This window comes from Thalia democratica, chromosome 3 (genome assembly GCF_965202585.1).
Source record: "Thalia democratica chromosome 3, ktThaDemo2.hap1.1, whole genome shotgun sequence".
In the NCBI taxonomy this organism is placed as follows: Eukaryota; Metazoa; Chordata; class Thaliacea; order Salpida; family Salpidae; genus Thalia; species Thalia democratica.
This window is the reverse complement of record NC_139167.1, coordinates 28,116,954-28,144,611: the sequence shown is the minus strand read 5'-3', so window position 1 is coordinate 28,144,611 and position 27,658 is coordinate 28,116,954. Positions and strand designations below refer to the sequence as shown.

Sequence of the window (27,658 nt, the reverse complement as noted above, 5' to 3'; positions counted from 1 at the left end):
TACAGGGTTGCCACTCTTTGAGCCAAAAAATCTTCCCTGAGTGACCAAAAATTTCCCTGAGTAACCTTAAATTTCCCTGAGTTTCCCTGAGTATTTTTCAAATCTTAAAAAAAAAATTTCTCTTCTAACACAAACTATTAATACCTCATTCTCATTTTTCTTCTATAATAATAAAAGGAAGGTTGTATGTGTATGCTTCTGCATTTAATTTATGAAAAAAACTGTTTTCAAAAACCCAATCTTAAAAGGTTTAAACCAATTAAAAATTAAAAACTAAATTATTGCACAACTTTGTTTGACCCACCAAAATAAGAAGTAATTGCATTATTTTTACTCTTAGAGGCTTTCAATTTAAGATGTTTTTTCGACATACTGTGCGATTTCAATGCCCTTATACCCATGTTGGATAAGGCCATTGGTGTATCATCACCACACCACTTACATTTAAACTTCTCTTTGTCTACATCCTCAAGTAACCAATCTTTGAAGTCTTCATGGTTAAGCCAACTTTTTTTAAACAAGGTTTTAAACTGTACTTTACTCATAATATTAAAAAAAGCTTTTAAATAAAATCTGCAAAAAAGTATATTAAAACATTCACACTAAAAAATTAATTACCATTACTGCTACTACTTTTGAAATTATTATTTGTAAACAAAAATTTAACCTCTATTTTTTTAACAAAAGTAATAAAACACTAATCTGTATCCATTTTAATTTTTTTTACTGAAAACAAGTAGTTGTAAACAAATAACAAATAACTTTATTATCTAAAAAATAAGAACTAATAGTACAACATGAACATAGTGTTTTTTAAACTACATAAGTAACTAAAAATAAAAAGTTTATTAGAACTTTTCAATGAATAGTTAACAACAACTTTCATTTCTCTAAACTGTTTGATTTTACTTAAGTAAATATTAATTTAAAACTTAAAAAAACTACAATGTTAATACTAAGAATATTGAAGAACTAGCCGCAAGGCTAAAAAATTCTAAATAACCACTTAAATAATAAAAATTACTACTTTTGAACTAAATATTGAAACTGGATTAACTAAACCTCATTCTAGATCTAGAAAAAAATTTCCCTGAGATTTTCAAAAACTTCCCTGAAATTTATAGAAAAAATCAAAACTTCCCTGAGTTAAAAGAAAAATTCCAAAATTCCCTGAGTTTCCCTGAGTGTGTGGCAACCCTGTTAATACTTCCTATTTTATCAATGTTTGTAAACTTAACCCAAACAATTAATACTTAAAGCAAAATTAGGCCACACACACGAACAGTTTTAATTATTTTTTTTCGCATCCTACTATACATAAGTTATATTCACTTATATTACTCACTTGAAAATTTTCTCTTCACCTTTCCACCGGCAAATTGGCTGGGTGAACTTTTTGCGATCAGACCTTCTCACGCCGTATGGGGTCACGTCTTCTGAGGGCACTGAAACGAAATTTGTTTTTTATCAGTCGTTCTAATTTACAGACTACTGGTTATGCTTTCCGCGAAATAATTTTACGAGCACGTTTTTGAAACTTAAGCAAGGTCCGGCGAACCGCAGCTTGACCCATCAAGCATTTTGAAAATTTGAATAAAAAATTACTAACATTTAATAAGCAATTGCAAAATTTTTAAACTATACAAAAACATGCTTTTAATTTCAGGTCTTTAATTTAAAATTCATAGGAAAATTTAGCAGTTAAATTAGTTAACACTTTCAATTTAAGTAATAACTAAAATACCCAAAAAAAGTTTATGTATAATTTCATTAAATGAAATTTAAAACAAATTAAGTAAGACAAAAATTTGCTAATACAACTTTATGTAATTTTATTTTATTTTCATAAATAATGGCAACTAAATAAACTTAATTTTGGTATCAATCATAATTTACGTTGAAAAAATAAAATAACTAAGAAATCGAAACTATCTTTAAATTGTTATGTTTACGAAAAAACTAAACAGGTCAGCAAATTATTGCTTTTTCGTAACAAACCTATTGAAGCTGGCTTGAACTCCTCTAAATTCTTTTTTCGTTTCCGTCTAGAAAATTAGTAAAAACAAGTAAAAACAGTAAATTTTCCATTCTGACAAAGTTGCCAGTAAATTGATAATTAATAATTTTAAAAATACAAAGATTTTTTTTTACTTTTTATAGGGTTGCTAAAGGTTTTTTGATTTTTTGTCGAGATTTTCTGAATTTTTTCCAGGTTTTGAAAAATACAAGGTTTTTTGTTGACTTTTAGTAAAAAAAAATAAATTCAAGGTAAAAAACAGTTTTAAATAACATAAAAATATTTCAAAGATACTGAAAATTTTATATAGTAAAAAAGCTATAAACGGTAAAAAAATGTTCTATACGATAGATTTTTCGTATCTAACACTTCATTGTTTTACATGTAAAAAAAGTTGTTTAAAATTCCACGTTGTTTTCAAACTTTAGGTTTTTTGGCAACCCTGCTATTAGCATAACTAAAATTTTATACTTGAACTAAAATCAAACTGACTTAGATATTAATCCTTGGTGTTGTTAATATTTGATTTAAAACTGTAAATTTATTATAAATGTAAAAGCAAACTTTAAACTATGAGCTTGTGATCTGTTATGACTTTTACAAATTTTTAATTTCCAAACAGTTTCAAACTTGTGGTAAAAAGTGATTTAACTAATTAGACAAAGACTACTGATCTTTAAACAAGTTACAACTACATAGATTTTTCAACCTTTTGCTTCTTTTCTTTGGTGACATTTCAACAGCTTTTCTTTTACTCTTGAACCTATTGGTTTCATACAATTTTACATTGAATACTAATGAACTTATAAGTTGTGAACACGTCACTATTTAAACAGTTATACAAATCACGGCCTGCAAGCTGATAATTAAACAAACAGCGGTCAAAAAGCCAAGATTGTTATGAAATTAAAGCTTTAAAGAACTTTTTTTAATTCCGTCGATATCTGAAGTTATGCTAGACATATTTTAAAACATTTATGCTAAAATCAAATTTAGATATCTTTAGCTTAAAATAAAAAAAAGCCTTAATATAGAAATATTAAACTCATTTTTAAAGTTTTAATACAAGTTTTGTTGAACAAATTTAACTATGAGTTTAATACATGACTTCATATTTATTTTTTACTTGCAAATGTACTCAAATTTTTAATTTCAGTTTGAAATGCCCTGATTAAGCTGGATATTAAAAAAGCCAATTTTAGTGGGTAGCTTTCAACTTGGAGCCAGAAAAATGAAAAAAAAATTATGAACAAATAAAAAATTAAACTTTTTACAGTAAAAGCTACCACTATAAGTCTGATAAATTTTGTTCGAAAAATATTCTTTATGTTTAGTTTGAAAAACTTTAATGAATCAATTTTGGGCTACAATAAAACTTTATTTTTCGAAATATTTATAAATATAAGTTTTTAAAAAGATTACATTTCCTGTTTAAAGCAATTTGGCATCACTGTCTAAATTTTTTAATTTAAACTCAAAAAACTTTAAAAAATACTACATTAATACAAACTAAAAACAAAAAAATAAACAACTACTGACTTTATTTTTTCTCTAGATTTGTTTTTACTTTTTAATTTGATACCCTTTGAAATTGTGGGTTGTTCAGAGTATGATTGTTCTTTAGCAATATTCTTCTGAGGCAAAGCACTGTTAGAGTTTACACCATCAATGTGCTCATCATAATTTTCTGCTGCATTCTTATTAATTTTTTCTACTGTCTCAGCAACTTCTGCTGCAACTTCATTAACATCTGCTACACTCTCGTTAATTTCTGCTACGCAATCATTAGTTACGTTTTTATTAACTTCTGTTACATCTTCTGCTGGTTTTAGCAAGCTCCCATCATCTTTGAAATTTGCATCATCATTTATGTCTTCGTCACTGAAATAAAAATTAATTGTGTTGATTTACCTTCAAACATGTAAATGCGTGAAACCCAGCCACAATAAATACTACTCGGTAGAGCAATTTATATATAGCGTATTATAAATTATTGAAAAGATTAATATTAGTATTTAGAAAAGAAACTTGCTGAATATCAGTTTATCTGAAATGTTATTATAAATTCACATGTTCATTACATTTTTAAGCCGTACACTCCGCATCAAACGACTCATACAAATGTGTTTGGTAAAAATTAAAAAGCTATCAACAAAATTTTACTTTTCATGAAATTCAGGGCAACTACCGGATGACTGCTCGTCTGAGCTTCTTCTTTGACCGATTTTTCTTCCGAGTCTGTTCGAAGGAATTTTTTTTGAGCAAAAAAAAAAAGCTTTCGAATTGAAAACTTCAACGAGACCGATTCCAGCTTTCGTTATTTTAATATTTTCGCTACAACCCCAAGCCAAAGTTACGGCGCTCAATTGTAAACAAGGTTAAAAAATGTCTTATCATCATTCAGGTTACGCGCTGTACGCAGCTCAACTCTAACTTTCATTAGATTATTTTGTCCTTTCATTGTTTTTCTTAAATCAGGTTCATTATTACTTGCAGTTTTTGCACAGTGTTTATTCATTAGTGAATGCAATTTGATTTTTTAAGCTTGCGAGCTTCTTGTATAAACTTATAAGCATTAATTAAGCTCAGAGTATTAGTTTAGTTTAATTGTTAACTTCGACTAGGTTCATTATTAGAATTGGTTTTAAAAGTGAATCTAGTAAAAAAAGTACCAATTGGTTAATAGTTTCGGAACTAGACAGAACATTATCAGTAATTATAAACCAGGCCCATAAGTATTTATTACATAAAACGAATACTCGATTTAGTATAAAACCAATAAATTACTGTCCCTTAGTTATATTTCTTAATTTTTTTTATTACACTTTTTTATATATAAATTTTAAAATAATTAAACCTACAACTTTATAATAAATTTTGAATGCTTAACCAGTTAAAGTTACTACTAATAAAAACCAAGTATGTGTTGAATAACTTTTGCAACAGTTTTTTATTGAAAAACTTAGCTTTAATCTTACTTTAAGTGTACTAGCATCGGAAACCAAAACACAATTTACGAACAGATCTGAAAAAATACAAACAAAAACAGACTCGTAACTTTGGCCTTCCTCAAAAACAGGTTCCTCATCACTTTGAGACTCCGCGTAATCGTCTACGTCACAATCTTCGACAAAACTTCCGTCTCCATCATCTTTGAACTGAGTTTTTTCTAAAAAACTTAAAGTTGAAGAAAACGGTTAAAATATAATTAAATACGTCTTTCATACGCTATTTAATTATTTGAATGCTGAATATTACAAGGTCGCCACTCGTTTTTTTTTTTCAATTTTTTTCGAGGTTTTCAAAATTTCTTTCAGGTTTTCAAACGTACACACACATTCGGGTCTATTTTTAGTTTAAAGTTAGTTTAGGGTAAGAAACTGTGTTTAATAGTATAAAAACATTGAAAAGATATTGTAAAGCTACTTTGAATGTGTTTAATAAAACAAATTTTTATTATGACAATTTTTTTTATCTATATGATAGATTTTTCGAGCCATACTTAAATTTTACTACTTAAAATGTGAAAATAGTTTAAAATTCCAGATATTTTTTCCCCTAAGTTGTCAAATTCCAGGTTTTTCAGGTTTCCAGGTAAAGTAGCAACCCTGTTAAATATTGAATGTTGAGTGTCACAAAATGAGTCAATCGGAATGAGGCGTAAAAACTCTGATGCATTAAAAACATAATAAAAATACAGAATTGTATCATTATCAGGATATGGTGTTGGTATTAAGACCTTGCTTAAAGTTATAATTAGACTTTTTTTGTAAAACTTTATTGTACATTATTTGTATGTTTATGGTGTAAATATAAGATGTGCTATTTAAACTGTATTTATTTGTTTTAGAGTCAGCTGAATATTTTATAGTTCACATTAGCTAAAGTTTTCAAATATTTTTCACTTAAACTTAAATTGTTATTAAGTTTTATTTATTCCAAGTTTGATATAAGAAACTTAGATTTTTGAAACAGAGTTTTTATAATGAGGTTTTGTGGTTCTTTTTTATAATAAATACATTACTCAAATTATCTTCTGATTTGTATTAAGACACTTAAGTAGCATTAAGTAATTTAAGAAGAAATAATGAACGACCAACAACAACAGTATCCGAGACAACCTACGACCGGTTTCGTCCTTACTAGGGCTCATCAGGCAGGCATAGTCGCGAGAAACCGCTGTTGTGATCATACCAAGCGGAATTAATTACGAAGTACTGAAGCAACCATTTGTGAGTAAAGTTGAAAAGTTGACACAGCTTAATCATTCACAGCTCAACGTCTCAGACATTGTCAGCTAATTGTTAGATAATAGTCTGGGCTTGTTTGATCAGTTTTAACCAACATCTGACAATGTCTGAAACGTTGGGCTGTGAATGATTTAGCTGTGTCAATTTTTCAACTGTACTTACAAACGGTCGCTTCAAAACTTTGTACTTGAGCCCTCTTGATAAGACCACAACAGCGGTTTCTCGCAACTATTCCTTCCTGATGAGTCTTAATAAAGACGAAACCGGCCGTAGGTTTTCTTGGATGCTGTTTTTGGTGGTCGTGTGAAGTTCATTATATCGTTGATGGCCGAAATAGATGTTGGTAATTAGTTAGTTAACAGTTAATTATGACTGGTGCAAATAAATTAATTAACCAACAATCTCCAGTCGCTTACTTTGACATAGTTTGTTTGTTTTGAACGTGATAATCCTTTTTAAATTATTTATTAGAATATATCATATCATCTTTATATTTTATCATACTAGATGACGTGTTTAGGTAAACAAAAAAAAAAGCTAATGTTGTGAAAAGAATAACCAAAAATATTTACAGAATTTAGTACAAAAGTATAGGTTTTAAGTGTATACTTATTGTTTTGATTATATTCTTTCTCCTAAAACTCAAATTTATCAAGAAATAAAAATATTTCAAAACAAATGAAATACTTAAGTGAAGTTTGTTCATTTAAATGAAAATCACAAAAAAAAAATAAAAACAGGATTTTTTTAACAGTATAAATTAAGAAAACTTGTACTCTGTATTATTAAACAAATAATATAAAATTACTGGATAAACACTTTCAAAAACGTAATAATTAAACGTATTTTAGTAAAACTCTTACAAGCATACAGCTTAATATTATCGATTAAATAAAAATCTAACATCTCTCTAAACAACTTTAAGAAAAAAAAGCTTACTTTCTCAAATGAAATAAATATAAATAATTTAAATTGATGTTAAACTTACTCGTTTAAAACTTTCTTTAAACTTTTATCATTAAAAATTAAAGTTGTTGTTTTTTCAATTAAATTTATTTTCAATATTATTTTTTTATAAATAAAAATTCAAACTAACCATTTGTACCATCGTCAGTGATATTGATGTCAAGCTGTAATAATTTTTTTATTTGTTTTAACTTTATTTAGGTTTTTTAAGTTGTTTTAAAACGTTTTAATATGTATATTTACTATTAGCATCTTAATATGAGTAGCAATAGACATTAAGCTTTATGTAATAAAAAACAAAATTCACACAAAAACATTAATTAGTATTAAGCAAAAAAACTACAAAGGTATTTAGATAACTATATAGAACAGCATTTTTACAGTTAGAAACAAAAATATTTAATAAATCGCAGAAGCAACTTTTAATACAATTAAATAAACAAAATGTATAAATAGCATAATTAGGTTAATAATTCATGTTTATATCATAACAACATTGTAAACATTAAAAAAAATGTTAAATATATGTGAACTCTCAAACATATTGTCATTGGACCTGGTGTGGAGATAAACCATACAGCCATCAAGAAATGCAAAACTCTTTTATGTTTTTCAATTTTTATTCGCAAAAACTTACAAAACTAAAGAAATAACTCAGGAAAATATAATTACATATAAATTTAAATGTGGTAAGTTTAATCCATTGCTGCTAATATGGACCACAGACAGACCCAATATTATCTCGTTTATATCAAAAATTTTACGATCATTTACGACCAAGCTTTTCCACTGCCATTTCTACAAGCGCAACCGACGCAAAAATACAACATACAATTTAATAATAAGCTAGTAGTTGAAAAACTGTGTCTATAATCTAGGTTCAAAGTGCAATAACAAGGTTTACTACCATTTCTAACCCGTCGGTTATATATTAACTTGCAGGCAGGGTTTCCCAAAGTGGGCAAAGCGGTCCCCTTGGGGGCCATGACAGATACTCAGGGGGCCACGAGCAGTAAAGGAGCCACAATGAGGTCATAACTTATAACTTACACTAGATATTCTTGAGTTGCAGATGAAGAGCATAAAAAAAGGTTTTATGTGTTTTTAAAATGTTAGTTTTTTGAGTAGTCTTGTTGAAGGGGGCAATAGCTTTTTTAATTTCTTCAAAGGGGGCCATTTTAAAAATAAGTTTGAGAAACCCTGATTTACAGGCAGGTGGTGATTTTGAAATGTTTTTATCGCGTATCAACTTAGTTTGTGTCGCACTAACGTTCGTTTTTTGTACAAGTATTTTTTTGTTAAGGCCATAGGGGGGTGATTCATGTTTTTGACAAATTGGTCTGTTTTTATAGAGTTTTTTCTAAGCTTCAAGATGTTTTTCATCGTTTTAAAAATTTTGAACTATTTTTAGAGATATGACCAGTCAAAGTCGGGCCGCATAATAGGTTCCCTATGGGAAGGGAAAACTAAAACAGCGAAAAAATACTATTTCATTTAAAATCTATCTCCTCCTAAATTTTTTAAGTAATCTTCTTCAAACTTTCAGCCTAATCTGTATACTAAAACGAAAAAACGTTACTTTGGAATTAAAAAAAGATTGTAACAATATAATTTTATCGAATAAAAACACTTTTTTTTAATTTTTGAGATAAAATTTCTATTTTTTAAAATTACTAAAATTCTAAAGTAATGATTTTTCCTTTTATTTTAAGGAACGTTTCCTGAAAATTTAAAGAAGACTGCTTGAAAAATGAAGTAGAAGATAGATTTTTAGTGAATTTTAAATTTCCGAGAAAATTGAACCCAAAATATTTGCGGTCCAGACGTTTATATCGGAGAATTTTTACAAAAAGTTATAAATCTCAAAATTTAAATGACTTTTTTGAATTCTATAAAAACTGGTGTGTAGTTTGTACTTTAAGCTTTCATATAAAAGCCAAAGTTAATTTTTGTAAAAAAAAAATGTTGGACCCCCCCCCCCCCCCCTATGGCTTTAACGGCGTTTTCTAATCATAAAATTTTATTTCATTATCAGACCCCAATTTAAATTGAGTGAAATATTATTAACAATATACGCTTGCTTTTGAGAGTTATATTCAAATCGTGCACAAAACAACAAAAGTAAACTATTGGCAAAGTAAAAAAAATAACCGCGTTTTCAAATGCGGTTTTTTCCAGCCATCTTTCAACTTTTTGAGATGGAGAAACGTTCGAAGGTAAGCAAAAAGTTGAACTGTTGTCTGATTTTTTTCGTCTGAAAGACTCTTCGTCGACGATCATGTTTTTTGAGCAACTCGAAAGTCTCACGGTTGGCGATAAAGCATTGGGAGAAAATGCATACACCTGATAAAAAACATCAAAATAAATTTAATGCGGCTGATACTTGAAATTACTAGCAAGAGTTTTAAAAGTGAAATGAGCGAGAAAATTTCGAAACTTATATTTTATTCAACACCCTTTAAATAAAAGTCACATCTATTAGCATTTATAAATCATAAACTAAAATTTCAACACCTTTATGAGTCCTACAAATTAAAAAACTTTACTTTTTTTTAAAGTATTAAAAATAAACATAAAGTTTTTAACTGGAAAATATGCGTGAACAGCTTTTTTTAATATGTTGCAGCTGCATTACAGAACAGCTAAAGGTTGTAAAAAAATAGACAAGTTTAAAACTTTCTTACAAATTTATCTGATACTGATGAACTTTTATCAACCATTTCTACTTTTTATGGAGTTTAAATTGAAAACTATTTAATAACTATTCCTTTAGTAAAAGTAAAAATTTCACTTGAACTAAAAAATAATTAAAAAGTATATGAGTGGAAAGCTCCTAAATAATCACAACTTTTTAGAGAGAAAAAATTATAAAAACTTTTGCATACAATTTTTGTTACTAAGCATATATTAAGCCTCTAAAAATAAGAAATCTATCAAAATATTGAAAATCATAGAGGCATAGATAAAGTTTAAATATTAAAAAAAAACAAAAAATATTAAAAGGTATAAATAAAAAAGCAAAAAGGTAAAAATTTACATTAACTCATGCAAAGATCTTCGATAAAAGTACAAATTTTTATTTTTAAACTATATGTTAAACACACTTTTTAGCTAAATAATCAAAATTTAACCTAATCTTAAATATTTGCATAACAGAAGCACAATTGTGGCTATAAACTGCTAATTTAATTTTGAAATTACTAAGACTTTACTACAATTTGTATGGTTAGAAGTGATCGGGTTAGAAATGATCGGGTTAGATATGATCGGGTTAGAAATGATCGGGTTAGAAATGATCGGGATTAATTGAGTTAGAAGTGATTGGGTTAGAAATGATCTTGTTAGAAGTGATCGGGTTAGAAGTGATCGGTTTAGAAATGATTGGGTTAGAAATGATCTTGTTAGAAGTGATCGGGTTAGAAATGATCGGGTTAGAAATGATCGGGTTAGAAGTGATCGGTTTAGAAATGATCGGGTTAGAAGTGACCGGGTTAGAATTGATCGGGTTAGAAATGATCAGGTTAGAAGTGATCGGGTTAGAAGTGATCGGGTTAGAAATGATCGGGTTAGAAGTGATCGGGTTACAAGTGATCGTGTTAGAAGTGATCGGGTTAGAAGTGATCGGGTTAGAAGTGATCGGGTTAGAAGTGATCGGGTTAGAATTGATCGGGTTAGAAGTGATCGGGTTAGAAGTGATCAGGTTAGAAAAGATCGGGTTAGAAGTGATCGGGTTAGAAATGATTGGGTTAGAAGTGAACGGGTTAGAAATGATCAGGTTAGAAATGATAGCGAGTTAGAAATGATAGTAAACCATTTAGAAATATGTAATGTACAATAAAAAGTTTACAACGTACTGGTAATGACTTTAACTACAAACTCACATTTTTGTCAGTACAATCATCATCTTTTTGCTCTTTTACATTCTGAACACTCGATACTGGAGTTCTAACAAGTTTTTTTGACTGATCACTGTGAAAATATTGACCATAAGAGAGTTCATTTCAAATATTTACTCAAACTTTTATTTAAAAAAACTCAATAATTAGGTTAGACATAAACTTAAAAAACAATTTACTCAGAAATAAATTACAAGATTAATACAAATTAATTCAAATTGCTTGAGTAATAACAACTAAATAAAATGTATTTTATGCTGAGCATACTTTACTCTACTAGTCTAATTATCTACAAAATTTTGTTTATATAAATAAGTAAAAATTTTATTCGATTATAAGATAAAAAGTTGTTTGATTACATTCTAAATAAAATTATCGAGTTAACTATAAAAAACATAATTAAATATAACATAAAAAGTGTTTATTTATGAATTAAATAAAGTTAAGCATTACAGTATTATCGGCTAATTTTTTTTTCTTAAATATGGTACTCGGTTGATTTTACAGTTTTGTTTCAATACATGAGTAGGTAAGCTACGGATCGCAATAACCTCCGTAATGACGTGTGCTTGTCTGCTAAAAACTTTTGTGCTGCAAGAACGCTTTATTTGTAAAAATTTAACAAGTATGCAAGCAGGCTGAAAACAATGGAGTAAGGAAAAAGCGCTCTGAAGTTTTTCTTACCGAATCCTTGTAAAAACAAACAAAACTGTTTTTTAAAAGAAGTTACATTCTTTGCAATGCTTATAAAACAGCACTTTCTCGCAATTTCGCGAAATAGCGTGCACAACAGGGTTTCCCAAAGTGGGCGGTACCGCCCCCTAGGGGGCGATTTTAGTAAGTTGTGGCAATTATTAGTTAAATGGCAAAAGGAGGGTAGGGGGAAATTTTTAAATTTTGAAACCTTAACTAGATATTCTTGAGTTGCATATGAAGAGTAAAAAAATAAGTCTTAGGTGTTTTAAATGGTAGTCTTGTCGGAGGAGGCAAAAGCCTTTTTAGTTTCTTCAAACGGGGCAATTTGAAAAAAAAAATTGGAAAACCTGGTGTAGAATGTTTGTTATGCGTAAGTCATTTTGTTTAAATTATAAAATGTAGCCGATTCGTTTTTTTAATTTCCATGAATTATTACAAGTTATCTTATCGTTCATTTGTGTTTGTTATCATTTTCAGTCTAGCTTGCCGTTCATTAAATCTTTTTCATTTGCTTTGTTATATGCAAATAAAACATATCTCATTATCATTTTTATATTAAGATAATTTATCTTCTACTTTACCCATATATATCCTTCTCTAGTAGCCCGTAAGCACATAAGCACTCTTCATTTTTAACAATTTTTTTAATGATTTTGTTGTTTAAACTTACATTTAGGTTCTTAATTCAATGATTAAGAGTTAGTAGTGCTTTATTATTGATATTTTACCTCATTTTTGCTTTTAAAGAGTATATTCTAATAGACAACTACAACTGTTTTAAAATGCCACGCTGCTTGATAGACTTTTTTAATAAAGTGTGTTTTGAGAGTGAAGGTATAATTTTAAAACTTTCTGTAAAAACATAATGTAAACAATTATGAAACATTAAATGTCAAGAAAAAATAATACTTAATTGCAAAGTACACTACCAAACATTATGAAAGGACTCCCAACGAATTATAATTTTTGGTGGTACCTTATTTTACAAACTATTTTCGCTGAAAAGATCGAAAACTTTTTTGAGATAAATTGGTTATAGACCAGCCAGCAAATTTAATTGATTAACCGCCTGTACCACATTCACACTGTAATTCTAATTGTCTAATTTATTTCAAAACTCGATAAGGAACTGAAATAAGAAAAATTTAAAATGCCATAAAACTCACTAAGGGCAATTGTTTCGGGGTGACAAGTTTTTTTTTTTTAGGAATCTTTGGTAGCTGAAACCTCGTAGCATTTGAGCTGGCAAGTCTTAGAAGAAAAATAACCGTATTATGAGTTTGTGGCATTCATGTTCTAATTTGCACTACTGCCAAAAATACCTTGATCGGCTAATTGCGCGCAAGTGAGACAAACTATCAAACATACAACCATCCAACACAAAAAAAAAAGTTGAGGTTTACTTTGCACGCAACTTTTCAAGAGAAGATCGGATATAAAACAGACTCTGCCGGCCAAGGTTTCTTAAAAAATTTTCAAAAGGCCCTTTAAAGAAGTTTTAAAAATCTATTGCCCCCTCCGACAAAATTCACTAACTCTAGAATATTAGATGTAAGTTTCAAATTATGGCATTGTGGCTCATTCTTTTACAGCTTATGTCCCCCTAAATTCCCTAAATTTTTCATAAAATTTAGTATTAGTTTGAAAACTACCATTAAAAACGTCTAAGACTTTTTTGCTCTTCATCATCAAATCCAGAATATCTAGTGTAAGTTTCAAATTATAACCTCATGGCTCCTGTAGCCCCTTTGCTGCTTAGGGCCCCAATGAGGCTACTTGACTCACTATGGGAAACCCTGTTTTATACAGTAGAATGTACAAAGCGCTAAATGAATTTAAAAAGCTACAAAAACTTACAAAAGACTCTTAAACGGATGATATACGCCACTTATGTCACCAAAGACCAACAAGATATTTTAGGCCATAGGAGAGTCTAACTTTTACTTTTACAGAAACTAATATCGGCTCTTATTAGAAAGCCAAGAGCAGAAACTAAGAGACATTTTTTATATAACAGAAAAACCTAAATTAACTTTCGAGATATAACTAGTTTTCTAGGAACAACTTGAAGCAAGTAGATTTTTGAACGAAAAAATTAGACTTAAGTTTTAAAAAATCGAGTTTCATTTTGCTTATACAACTTTTTTATAATTATGGATAACTTAAAAATCTGTTTTCTACAATTAATTCAAAATTTTTCAAGATTATAATTAGAAAGATTTAAAACAATTGCTAAAATTGAAAGAGGAGACAGGTTTTTAGTAAAATAGTCTATTTTCGACTTTTTAGTTTGCGCTTACCATGAAGAACCTATTGAACTTTTTATGTTTTATTGTTTATACAGGATGGCCATTTTATCCAGAGTTTCAAAATTTCTTCCGTGTTTTTGAAAGTACACGTTTTTGAGTATATTTTCAGTTTAAAACTAAGTTTAATGTAAAAAAATTATATTTAATAATATAACAACATTAAAAAGGTACTGTAAAGCTATTAATTAGTTTTTTAATAATAAATTTGTTAATGACAACAAACAAATTTTATCAATATGAGAAATTTTAGTGTCAAATCGAAATTTTATTACTTAACATGCAAAATTGTTTAAAATTACAGGTTTTTCTAAGTTTTTTTTTTCAAATTTTATCAAATTCCAGGTTTAATGGCCACCCTGTTTATATCTTAAAGTCACTTTGAATTTTTTCTAAACAGTAAAAAGCAACTGGTAGTTTATTATGTAAAAAATAATACTAACTTTAAAAAATAATTATTTATTTCCCCCCTCCCTTATTGCCTTAGTAGTTGCACGACTAATCAAACTCTTATAAAAGATGTTCAAGAGTCCATATCTCAAATGTAATATATGTGTATGTATTTCAAAAAATTTAAAAATAACTATTGCAATCTTTTGATTTACCTACATACAATTTTTTTTGAAATTTATTGAGATATGGCTAAAATTAATTAGTTTTATAATGTAGTAATTCTTTTTAGTTGTTTTTTTTTTTTAATAACTTTATTAATTAGACTTGCAACTGCATTTTTTTTAATCTAACTTATGTATTCTTTGAGATATGGCCTCTAACATTTCTTTATGAACTTCAATTGTCCGTATTTAATTGTTATGTAACCGGCCTCAAAACTGGTTGCAGACATACCAAACAAAAAGTAAAAAAGTTAACGTTGTTTAGTTACATTTTAAAAAACAGGATTGCCTTCTAATTTGTTTATCAATTTTTTTGGCAGTAGCCTTGATCAAAATAACTCTGTCATGAGCTTCATAACAAATTGTGATTACATTCAGGGAATGGTGTACAAGTCACCCATCATAGAAATTCACTCATGTAATTTCACATGTTGTAGCTTTTTTTAAATACATAAGTTCTCATGAGTTCAACAAAAAAAGTAAAATCAAAAGCAGTAGAATTTCACTCATGTAATTTCACATGTTGTAGCTTTTTTAAAACAGTCAAGTTCTCATGAAAAGTATAATCAAAACTAACGTTTGTTTATTAGACTTGCTATAATTAAGAGCTGGCTTGGAAAATATTTCTTCATCGCTGATGTTTGAAAGTTTCGGAGCATTCCACGTTTTTCTCCTTCTTTTCTTACTTGGCTCACTTGCATTCGGTTTCTGTCGCTAAAAAAAGTTATTATTTATGCAGTGTTTTTTTAATTCGTCCAAGTTTTATATTAAATAGTTCTTAGTATTTCTAAACAGCTTTAGGACATCGATAGTAAATGAGATCTAAAACCAAGTAACTATCTTTACAGACATATGAAGTGCACTAATCAAATAAAAACAAATCAATTAGTTGACAAAAATTGATTTCTTTTTTTTTTATGAAATCAGAATTGCCAAAAGTTTTTTTTTATTTTGTTTTACAGGTTTTTTAAAGTTCTTCCAGGTGTTCGAAAGTACTGTACTTTTAGTATCAAATTAACTGTGTATGGGATAAAACTATCTTAAATAGTATAAAAAATATTTAAAACATACTGTAATGCTATTTTAAATGTGTTATATAATAAATAAAATTCTAACTGATACAAAAAAATTATTGAATGCGATATATTTTTGTTTCATATCTAGTTTCATCACTTTACCTGAAAAATTTGTTTAAAATTACAGGCTTTTTTGTGATTATTATTCAAGTTAGAGGTTTTTATCAAAATTTACCAATGTTTTACTTTTTTTTTCCTAAATTTTTATTTCCAAGATTCCAGGTTATTTGCTAACTCTGATAAATGATTCTGTTTTTTACTTGAATTGCATTTGTAAAACTATATATCCAATACAAACAAAAAATTATGTTTCTTCAGTAGAGTTTTTAATGATTAGGTATAATAAAACTATAACAGTAAAAAGTAAAGTTTTAGCGCAACTAGTCGATAGTTATAAAGAAAAATATTTTATAACATCTCAAAAAAAAATTAAAGCTTTTTTGCAACGATGCAGTTTTCATTTTGAAACTTGGTTCTTAACTACGTTCTTCAAAAGGAACACGAATACGGGACAAGTTCAAAATCTACCCGCGTTCAAAATCCAGAATCAAAGTCAAATTTGAGAAGCGCCTACTGATCGAGGGTAAGGGGTAACAGTGGTAGTGAAAGATAAATAAAAAATAAATCTTAAATGCAAAAAAAATATAAAACAAATTAACAAGTAAGGAAAATAAATTTAAAAATTGGGTGGATTTTGAACGCGGTTAGATTTTGATCGCGGGTAGATTCTGAACGTGTCCCGTATAAATTGTACTCCTTTTAGAAGAATGTAGTTAAGAACCGAGTTTCAAATTGAAAACTGCATCGTTGCAAAAAAGCTTTAATTTTTTCTGAGATTTTATAAAATATTTTCAATACCATTTAAACAAACCTGCACTTTATGTAAAACTTCGGCGGTCCGCTTTGAGGTTCCGAACGGAGTTGTCTGGCATGCAGAGTCAACCATTTTCACAGGAGCAAGCGCAGCTCTTTCGTTTGCCAGTTCTTTTTCTTTTGTTGACACATTTTGAACACTATCTCCCAACTGGTCAACTGATAAGTTGGAGCGACTTTTTCTTGTGGCATTCAAGTCAGTAATATCCGCAAAGTTTTCTTTAACCTATTTTTTTATTAACTTTTTAAGTACAAACACTTCAAAAAGTATGAAAATTCACTTTATTTTTTTTTAATTAAAAGTAATTTTACTTATTTACTTTAACAGTCATCTCTAAAAATAAAACAAAATAGTGTAACATGAATTACAAACTGAAGTTTGAAACAATTAAAAACTTATTACCTATCAATAAAAACACTTTATCTAAAGCAAATCTCATCTGACATAACTTACGCCTTTAGTTGAAGGTAGTAAAAAGCTATCAACTTTTTGTTTTTGAACCAATTTTGATGTATTTGATGTTTTAAAATCGTCCAGTTTTGTGGAGTTGGTGGCATATGAAGCAACTAAAAAAAAATAACTTTTTAGCAGTTATTAAAACTCGATAAAACAAAGATATATGGATTTTTATTGTACCTGTTAAATTTGAAGCTTTCACACTTGATGCGTCAAGTTGATTGTTTTCTGTTGAATAAAAGTTAAACTTTAAACACAAAAAAATAAAACAATGGTACTTTTTGACCTCAAACGTTTCATTTAGTGTATAAATACTTAAACACTTAAATATTAAACAGCTAAAATATTTTGTGCTATTCTTGTCGGATTTCAATTACCTTAAATCTTTCTAAACTATAACTATTTACACATTTTAAATTGTTGATCAACTGTTCAGCTATAAAAAAAGGTTCTGTAGCAATAACTTTAGTTGATTTCTCCTTTTTAATATCACAAAAACTTAATATTTTTCAACACATCTTAAAATATGATGGTTAGTTTTCAAAAATCTTGATGTTAACCAAATACTGCTTATTTACAGTTTTGTAATATTTAAGATAATTAAAATTTCTAGTAACATTTTAATTTGGTTTTGCCTAAAGCATATTGTAATGCCTAAATTATGCAGACAAAAATTATCTAATTATACTTTTAATTTCTTTACTGATTACGTTTTATACTTATTCAGTTTTGTTTTTTAATATAGTTTGGTTTGTATGATTAAATTAATTTTTACTCGTGTAAATTATGCTTTATATCAATGTTATCAAAGACTTTTATGTTTAATTAACGTAGGTAAATGATTTTTTTCCGAAATAAAATTTTATTTATTATTGTACTGTTTATATATAATTAAACATTCGATTAGTTCATTTGCTATTTTACTTTTAACGACAGCGCCAAATGTATCATGATGTTTAAATTCTGTTTTTTTTCATATATTGTTTAAATACTAAAACTTTAATTATTTAAAATATTAAAATAATAAAAAAAACATTTATTTAGTAGTAATTTTTAAAAGTTTTACCGTCATAAAAAAAAAGTAAGTAAAACGACCATGAATCAATTAATTAACAGTGGTCCAATTAAGTACATCATACGCAAGTAAGGTGCGAGATGCAACTTTTCCTTTTTATATTTGCTCAAACATCTGTACAACTAACTGAGCAACAAGAAAATAGTTTTATTTTTTTCAACTACATATATATATATATTCAATCAATTGTTACTTGTAAAGTGTATAATGATGTTGATTTGTTTTACTTGTTTTCGCTTAGCGCTTGTCTTTTTTCAGAGGAAACTTTTTATGAACTCAGAGTGATTATTTTCTAAATAACACACTCATAGTTTCAATAAACATGTACTCCTGAACAACTTGAACCTTACTCTTACAAACTAATTTGATCCAGCTTTTTTTTTGTTTGTAAAATTAAAATCTGACTGAATCCGGTAGATCACTGGTTGTAATAAATCGATATAATGTTACTTAGTAGATTTAACCCATCTATAGTGAACGTTGCTGATCAATAATAAACTTAAACTATTTGAAGGAACTTTGACTGTAAGATTGAAATTGAAACTTTTACAAATACAGTTGCTAAATGATGTACTTTAAGAACTGTTTGTTAAACGTAATATATATTTAGCTTGTAATTAAAAGAAGGATTAATAATTTTTTATGCATTGTTGTTCGTGCAGCTTGTAAGTCACCCATGCTTAGCAATTGAGATTAATTAAATTAGTAAGTGGTTTTGTTTTGGCTAAATAATTAACCATAATTAAAAAAAAAGTATGCAACAGGTATTTCACTCTGCTCCATAAGTGAAAACTATATTTCATAAACACATTGAAGTTATCATTCAGAACAAAAATACTTTTAAATTTTCTTACTTAAACTTAACAACATAGTCATAATGTTTTTTTTTATCTGTAATAACAGATTTAAACCATTTCTACTTCATTGAAAAGTAAAATTATGTTTGTAACGATTCTTATAAACAAATGCACTTTGAAAAAGGAGTAATAAAACGTAAAATATATCACTGATACTTTCAAGACAAATTGTTTTATTGTATTATAAATTTTAAAGCTAGACAAACATACTTTTAGATGGAGGCTTCTGATACGCTGGTGATTTTCTGTAATTCAAAAAGATTATTTACTTTAGTTAGACAAATTAACTTAACACACAAGCTACAATAAAGAAAACTGTATAAACAATTTTTTTTACAAAAAACATGCAACGGTTTATTAATATGATATAGTTCAGAAGACCTAAAAACTTATTTTTGTCATCGAAAGTATAGAACAGTATTTCATGTCACAAATTACTTGATTACAATAGATGGTTATATGCATATAGTCTGTCTGTTTTAGACTAGAATCGAACAGTTTTTGATAATTTGACTACAAAAAAGTTGGTAAAAAACGATCAAGACAAAATACTTGATAAATAAGTACGAAATATTTTTATTTTTTTATTGATAAAGAATAGCTACCAATTTTATGAAACTTTTTTCGAGATGTTGTGTTATTTCAAACACTTCCAAGATTTATAACTTTTTTCAGTATGTTGCATGTAATTTTTTTTTCACTTTTTGTATAAAACTTTAAGGCGTTTTAATAGTCTAAAATTACTGAAAATATACAAATTTGCCAAATGTTTTATTTTGAAAACTATTTCTATAACTTTAAGTTTAAGTCTTTTTATACTGTAAAATTATAAACACAAAATATTAAATTAAGTAAAAAACTGTTCTGTATAGTATAAAAATATTTAAAAATACTTCAATGCTGCATTAAATATGATAAATAAAATTCTAAATTATAAAAGAAAAAGTATCGTATTTTATATATTTTTCGTATCTTATCTAAATTACTTTACTATACGTGTAAAAATTGTTTGAAATTGCAGATTATACCAGGCTTTTTCTCAAATTTCCGAATTCCAGATTTTTCCAAAATTGCAGGTTTTTAGGCAACCTCATAAATTATTAACAATGTAATTAAAAAAAATCATAGTTCAATTTTTATAATAAACAAAAACAATAAAACTCACATTGGCTGAGGCGGTTTGAACGAAACTTTCGAAGCAGAAACATCGCTATCACTTGAATATGCTAAAAAAATTTGAGTTATAATTTTTTCTTTACAAAACTATTAAATTAAGTTTTCACACAAAAACTACAAATCAGAAACAATAAACATCTCTAGTACAATTACATTTATAATTGTAAGCTAAATAAATAAAATAGGATATTGTCTGCTATGCAGACATTTGCTGATATTTTGTTGATTGTACTTAATACGAGCTATCAGCTGTCTCGTCTAGTGGACAATGTACTGAACGCTGCACGGCACTGATCAATGCCAGCAAACAGTTGCTTCATGCTTGCATCTATAAACCATTGATAACTACAAGTTTACGGTAGTGACTACTGATGAGTCCTAATCAGGACAAAACCGGTTTCAGTCTACCAAAAGTCGGGAGTTAAATAGGATCCTTATGGCAAAGTTAAAAAGGTAAAAAGAGACTACTTCATTAAAAACCTGTCTTTTCATACACATTTTGGCAACCTTTCTCAATTTTTGTCAATTCAATCTTAACTTAATAGTAAACAACCCTATTGTAGATTTTTTTTCTAATTTTCGAGTATAAATATTGATTTATTTATTTTGGTCATAAAAATTTTAATTTCAATTTCTTTGAATCGTTACAATGGGAACTTTTCTTATAATGCAAGGAACATTTCACAAAAATTTGAGGTCAATAGCTTAAAAGATTAAAAATTAAGAAAAATTTTTGATAAACTTTTTAAAGTTCCAGGAAAAGTGGCCTTAAAATTTTTGATTACAATACGGTTGCAGCGGATTTTTTTACAAAAATTGTTATATCTTAAAAGTTAATTGAAATTGTTGTTTCAAAAAAAGTACCCTACAGTATAGTGTATACTGTAAGCTTTCGATTAAGAGTCAATAATGTTAATTTTTGCAAAACAAATGTTGGACCCGCTTCCCTATGCCCTTAAGGTGATTATACAAAATATGAAGTAGAAAAAAAAAAGACTTAAAATTAAAAGATAAAGGCAAAGGTAAGGTATTTTTTACAACTTGATCCCATATAATAGACTCGTGTAAATTTTTCCATATCTTTGTATTTAAAACTTTTAACTAAACTGGTAAAAAAAAATTAAATAAGAAAAAACTGTTTGCTGTTTTTGTAAAAAAAAACAGCAACTCTCCCCCTCAACAATGCTGTAAGTAAAAATTTATTTAAATAATCTGATGTTGTATTAATATAACTATTAGTTTTTATAGTGCTGATAGTACATTACAATACATAAAACATACTTAATAAAAAATGAGTGGGTATTTATTGAAAAAAATTAGAAATATTAAACTTTTATCTGCCTTTTATAAATAAATTTACTAGTTTTCAGAGTTAGAAAACTAAATTGAGACAACAAAACAATAAACTAGGATTAAATAAGTAGAAGAGTTTTTTCAGATTTAGAAGAAATCTCAAACTATTTGCTAATTAATATAGACATTTATTAAACAATATTTAGCTAATTAAACACTCACATTCAGCATAACTTTTCAAAAATTCCATTTCTTCTTGAGTAGTATTTTGCTTTCTGAAATGTTATAAAAATAAATAAGTTTTGAAGTAAAACTTGTGTCTAGTTTTTATTATATAAATAACTGATGTTCAAGTTTAATAAATCATAAGTTTAACATAGGGGTAGGAAGTACTTGGGTGATGTTTGCTGGACTTAAAGAGGAGATATGATTTAGATGTGCTTAGATTTCATTAAAAAGAATCTGAATAAAAAAAATTTGAATAAAAAACAATTGCACCCAAAAAAACTAATTTCAATCCCAAAAATCACATACTTTTTGATCTTTTGACTCAAACAGTAATGAAATCACAAATACATGTCCTAGACTTATAATTTATATCTTAAATGAAAGTTTATAATTATAGGCATATATCACAAACGTTTCAACTGCTTTTGATTTATTAAGACGTCATTATTACACAAAATATTCAAATTCAGTTTGTAAAATTATACTTCTTTCTAATACAAAAAGCAAATTCTTTTGCTGTTTTTACCTTTTTTTTTTTTTTTTTTGAATGTATAATGTGTGGAGTCAGCTAGTCAGAAAGATATCACTGATGTAATGTCATTACAATTGCGTGCTGGTATATATAAAAATTATATTTTAAATCATTTTCTGATATTAGAAAATATGACCATTGAGAACTTATAAAACCACAATAAACTATATAAATAACAGTTAACAAAAAGAGGTTGATTATTAGTAAAGAGGCAAATAGTGGGGTATTTTTGAATTTAAGAAAATTACGGTGGTTTTTTATCTTACTTACTTACTTACTGATTTGAAAGTGCGCGATATCAGGAGGCAATAAATATTAATGGGCTAAATTACAAATGTTAATTAGTAAAGGAAGTGAAGTTTTGTAAAGAGTGCAATTTATTTAAGATTCTGTCAAAGATTATGACTTGAGTTTGGGGGACCCTGATCTAAATGCAGATAGAAAGTTAAAATACAATAAAATTAATTACAGTATCAACAGCTGACACCACCTTAGGGAAGTAAAAAACCTACATAATATCTGCAACAACTGTATTTGAAAGAGAATTAATATAGAGAAAGCTGATAGGAAGACAACATTGAAAAAAAGAAGTGAGCTACTATAATCCTGATCAACCTTGTGAAAAAAAATTATTTTAAGATTGAATATTTTGTGATGAAAAAAATGTGCTAGTTATGAAAAAATATGCTTATTTTAATAATCTAAGAGTTGCTATGACTAGGTGTTAAATCCAATGAAAATAATTAAAATCAATACACAAAATCAAGAGCTTACAATAAGAATTTTATTGCAAATTCAGATATATCTAACTTATACAGTTATGTAAAAATCAGGGTTGCTCAATGTTTTTGGCAAATTTTCTCCAAGTTTTTAAAATTACACATTTTAGGGTCTATTTTTAGTTTGTAATTAAGTATGAGGTAAAAAACTGTGTAAAACAGTATAACAACATTGAAAACATATCTTAAAGCTTCTTTAAATGTGTTTTTTAATAAAAAAATTGATGAAGACTAAAAATATGTATCTATACAATAGATTTTTTGTGTTAAATCAATATTTTACTACTTAACATGTAAAACTTGTTTAAAATTATGGGTTTTTTTAGTGATTTTTGTTCAAAGTTCCAGGTTTTTTTTAAATATCTCAAAATCCAGGTTTTTTCAGGATTCCAGGTTTTTTGGAAACCCTGTGTAATTTTATAAGGCTTGTTTAAAATAGATAATTTTTAATATGCAATTCATAAATAAAAATTGGCAAATAACAAAAAAAAAATTGGTTTAATTTTGTTATAAAACTTTTTTTATGTTACAACTAAACTTTCTAAATATTGCAAGAAACACGTTTGAGGTAATTATCTCAATAAACGTAGGAGAATTTATTTTTATTGAAATAGTTATTTAAGAGTTTCTACTAAACTTCAAGTAGATTAAAAATATATAAATATTTTCAAATTCATAAAACACTTACAAAAAAAAATCCTTTTTAAAACTAATTTAGCATAGGTGAAAATTGTAGAAATATTTTCAAGTAAATGTTAAAACCCATAATTTATCAAACTTTATTTTCACTAGGTTTGTCTTTTGATATTTGCAGTAACTTAAAGTTTTTTTTACATAATCAAATTATTGTTCTAAATTCAAAAAACTAGCTTTGTCATAATAATTCAAAAGCTTAAAAAATTAAAGAAACAAAAGGTAAATGAATAAAATTTTACAAAATTTATTTTTAATCAAAGCCAACTACTAATAAGATGTTTAAATACATGCATTGGTTAAGGGCATAGGGGGGGGTAAACACCCTTTTTTGGTTTTTGATCTTATTTTATATAGTTTTTACTAAGCTACAAGATGCTTTTCACAGATTTAAAAAATTCAAAATATTTTTTGAGATATAGCCGGTCAAAGTCGGAGGCAACAACAGGATCCTTATGGGAGGCGCAAACTAAAACGGCAAATAACTAGAAATCACTAAAAATCTATCTCCTCCTACGTTTTTTGAGATAACTACCTCAAATTTTCAGGAAATGTTCCTTGCAGTATTTAGAAAATTCTGTTGGAACAGATTTTTTAAAAATTAAAAAATAAAAATTTTATAACAAAAAAACAAAAAAAAAACTGTTTTTTTTGTTTATTTTTTATATAAAATTTTTATTTTTTATTTTTTTCAAAATTCCTTCCAACAGAATTTTCTAAATATATCAAGGAACATTTCCTAAAAGTTTGAGGTAGTTATCTCAAAAAACGTAGGAGAAGATAGATTTTTAGTAAAATAGTCTATTTTTGCCGTTTTAGTTTGCGCCTCCCATAAGGAACCTATTGTTGGCTCTGACTTTGACCGGCTATATCTCAAAACTTATTTTGAATTTTTAAAATCTTTAAAAAGCATCTTGTAGCTTAGTAAAAACTATATAAAATAAGATCAAAAACTAAAAAAGGGTGTTTACCCCCCCCCCTATGCCCTTAATGACTTGGTTTTAATTTTAATTTTTTATGTAATAGCAATAATAATAAAATTGTGAACCTTTTATTTTTGACATGGTTACTTCCTAATTTAGCTTTTTTGCTTCTTAAGTTACGCTTTTTTGCCTCTTTCACAATGGCTAATAGTTGTCGGTTGCCATTTTGATGTTGCTGAGCCATTTGTTTCTTATTTCTTGTCTTTATTTATACTTTTATTTGTTTTCAGAAATTTTTAACACTTTTTGGATTTAATTCACTTTTAACAATTTTTTTAAGAGTTAAGTTAATTAAAATTAAAGCAAGTGATTTACATCTTATAAGAGAATAATATGGAAACTGAGAACTTGTTTTACACTTACAAAAACTGATTGACTTGAAATATGAGTTTCTCTCTTTTTTTTTTAATTATAAAACAACTTTTGTTTTTTGTTTGGGCCATAAGAATATCCAACTTATTTTTCAATTAACATTTATTTCTTTTTAGAGCCTAAACTTTTAGAAAGGTTTTAAATAGTTTGAAAACTTCTATTAAATTTAAAATATATAGAAATCTCTGTAAAAAGATTCCATTACAAACCTATGGACGACACTTTTTTTATTGATAACTTAATTGGAAATTTAAAAATTTAGCAACTTTTTTTTTGTTTTTGAGATATTTAAATCAGATTTTTAGGAAAGTTTCCTTCTAGTATTTGAAAATAGTATGTTGGAAAAAACTATTAAAAATATAAAAATCAAGCCCATAAGAGTGGTAAATCATTTATTTGACAATTTGATCTTATTTTGTTGAGTTTTAACTAAGCTACAAGTTGCTTTTTAAATACTAATAAAATTCACAATAGTTTTTGATTTATAGCTGGTCAAAATCAGAGACTACAATAGATTCCTTATGGAAGCTCAAACTAAAACAACGAATAAATAGAAATCACTTCTAATCTATCCCCTCCTACTTTTTTAGGATAATTACCTCAAATTTTCAGGAAATGTTTCTTGCAATGTTTAGAAAACTCTTTTACATAGAAATTTAAAAAAAAATCAAAAACATTAACTTTAAGACAAAAGATGTATTTAAAAACTTTTTTTTTAATTTTTGTTATAATTTTTTTTTTAGTTTTGTTGTAGTGAAATTTTTAAATATTGCAAGCGACAATTCCTGAAAGTTTGAGCTAATAATCTCAAAACATATAGGAGGAAATAGATTTTTAGTGAAATATTACTTTTTCTCTTTAGTTTGTGCCTCTTATAAGGAAACTATTGTAGTCTCCCACTTTGACCAGCTAAATCTTGAAAACTATTTATTAGTATCACTGACTAGGTTTTACTAAAAAAAAATTATTGTTCTCTGGATGATAAAAAATAGTTTATTTCAAAAAATTCTAAAAAAGAATGTATTACTCTATTAGATATCTTCAGTTTTATTTATTTTTTTTCAAATAGAATCATTAAGTTTAATTAACTATGAGAGTGGTATAAAAATACTTTGCTGATTTAAAAGTTTAAAAATAGTTTCAGATTAAAAAAATCATTTATATAAAATATAGTTTATTGAATGACACAAAAATAGACGCTCAAAATGTTTGGTCCTAGGATAGTACAAAAAGTACAAAAAATACATGTTTTTAATAACAATAATTAATATAAAAAGTAACTCATTTAGACATCAATTGGTATTTAAATGACTTTTGATAAAAGCTTAAGTTTTATTTAAAACAGCTAAATTTCAGAAAAAAATTTTATATTAAGAATTATTATTGTAGTAATAAAACAAATACCTGTAGTGCTTTTTTAATAAGTTCCATAATACCTCCTGAATGCTTTTTCTTTGCAGACATTTTTATTGCAATTTATCTGTTTTAAGACAAACTGTAAGTTGGTTAAAACTGGAATTCTTTAATAAATATTTTTTTTGATTTCTTTAATTTTTAAAATAGATAGCTGTAGCAAGTTTTATAACAAAATAATATAACATCATCATTACAACACTTAGTTGTGATTAACTTTTGGTGAGCATGCTTTGGTTTAATATACAGGAACTTTTCAACTTTATTTTTAAGGATTTTCAGTTATATTTTGCAGTAAGAATATTATAGTTTTAATTATTCAAATCTTCCCTTGGTTGTGTGTTGTTCTTCGTGATTTTTTTGTCTTTGACAAAATCGTTTTTAGAGTTTTTTATTTTTATTTTACAAAAAAATCTACAAAGTTATAAGTACTCGTTAAGCTCTCAACTAGAAATACTAATAAGATTTACTATTTGAAAAACTTTTCAAATTTTTCCATAATTTTTCCAAAATTGCAAAAGTTTTTCATACAGTAAATCTTATTAGTATCTCTAGTTGAGAGCTTAACGACTCTTTAACGAGTTTTTACAATTTTGTAGATTTTTTTGTAAAAAAAAAAAAAAAAATTATTTAAAACGACAGCAATATTTTAAAAATAAGTACATAACCAGGGTCCAGGGCTTCGCATAAAGAGAAATTAAATATCAAACACATTGCTCTAAGTTTTTATTATATACTTCTAAATCTGCAAAAATGTAAGCGGAATTTTAAAATTTTTCAAAGTAGGATATTTTAAAAAATACAGTATTTATATCATAAAATATATTTTTGTAGTTTTAAATTATCGGGAGAGAAAAATTAACGTGATTCTTAATTTAGAAATTTCTAATAAACTTTTAAACATTTTAATATACAAACAATAAAGGTCTGTCAATCTATTTTTGTTTTTTGAAAATACGTACTATTTTCAAAATGTTTTTAAAGTCTATCCTAGAAGTTTTTTATCAAAACAATTAATAAAAAAAAAACTAAACTTTTTGGATCGGATTTTGCTGTAAACGAATACTATTTGCAACTAAAAATAACTAGAAAACAAAAAAAAACAA

At 26.9% G+C, this 27,658-nt stretch overlaps 1 protein-coding gene across 2 annotated transcripts in view; it reads right to left on the bottom strand.

The window, feature by feature from the left end:
• Positions 1-26,614, bottom strand: part of LOC145831569 (uncharacterized) — a 36,214-nt gene extending 9,600 nt beyond the window's left edge. Inside the window, exons 1-18 of one of the 2 annotated variants that reach the window (XM_082938867.1) lie at positions 26,544-26,614; positions 24,833-24,969; positions 21,775-21,827; positions 20,249-20,309; positions 19,294-19,328; positions 17,332-17,379; positions 17,149-17,261; positions 16,693-16,920; positions 15,323-15,459; positions 11,115-11,202; positions 9,385-9,576; positions 7,364-7,397; positions 5,069-5,186; positions 4,181-4,255; positions 3,557-3,898; positions 2,727-2,780; positions 1,999-2,045; positions 1,346-1,445 (exon numbers count right to left, since the gene is read on the bottom strand). In XM_082938867.1, coding sequence (XP_082794993.1) covers positions 1,346-1,445; positions 1,999-2,045; positions 2,727-2,780; positions 3,557-3,898; positions 4,181-4,255; positions 5,069-5,186; positions 7,364-7,397; positions 9,385-9,576; positions 11,115-11,202; positions 15,323-15,459; positions 16,693-16,920; positions 17,149-17,261; positions 17,332-17,379; positions 19,294-19,328; positions 20,249-20,309; positions 21,775-21,827; positions 24,833-24,969; positions 26,544-26,603 — 1,922 coding nt within the window. In that variant the 5' untranslated portion in view covers positions 26,604-26,614. The remainder of the gene's footprint in view (positions 1-1,345; positions 1,446-1,998; positions 2,046-2,726; positions 2,781-3,556; positions 3,899-4,180; positions 4,256-5,068; positions 5,187-7,363; positions 7,398-9,384; positions 9,577-11,114; positions 11,203-15,322; positions 15,460-16,692; positions 16,921-17,148; positions 17,262-17,331; positions 17,380-19,293; positions 19,329-20,248; positions 20,310-21,774; positions 21,828-24,832; positions 24,970-26,543) is intronic. The other variant, XM_082938868.1, reaches the window with a different exon arrangement.
• Positions 26,615-27,658: the final 1,044 nt, after the last annotated feature.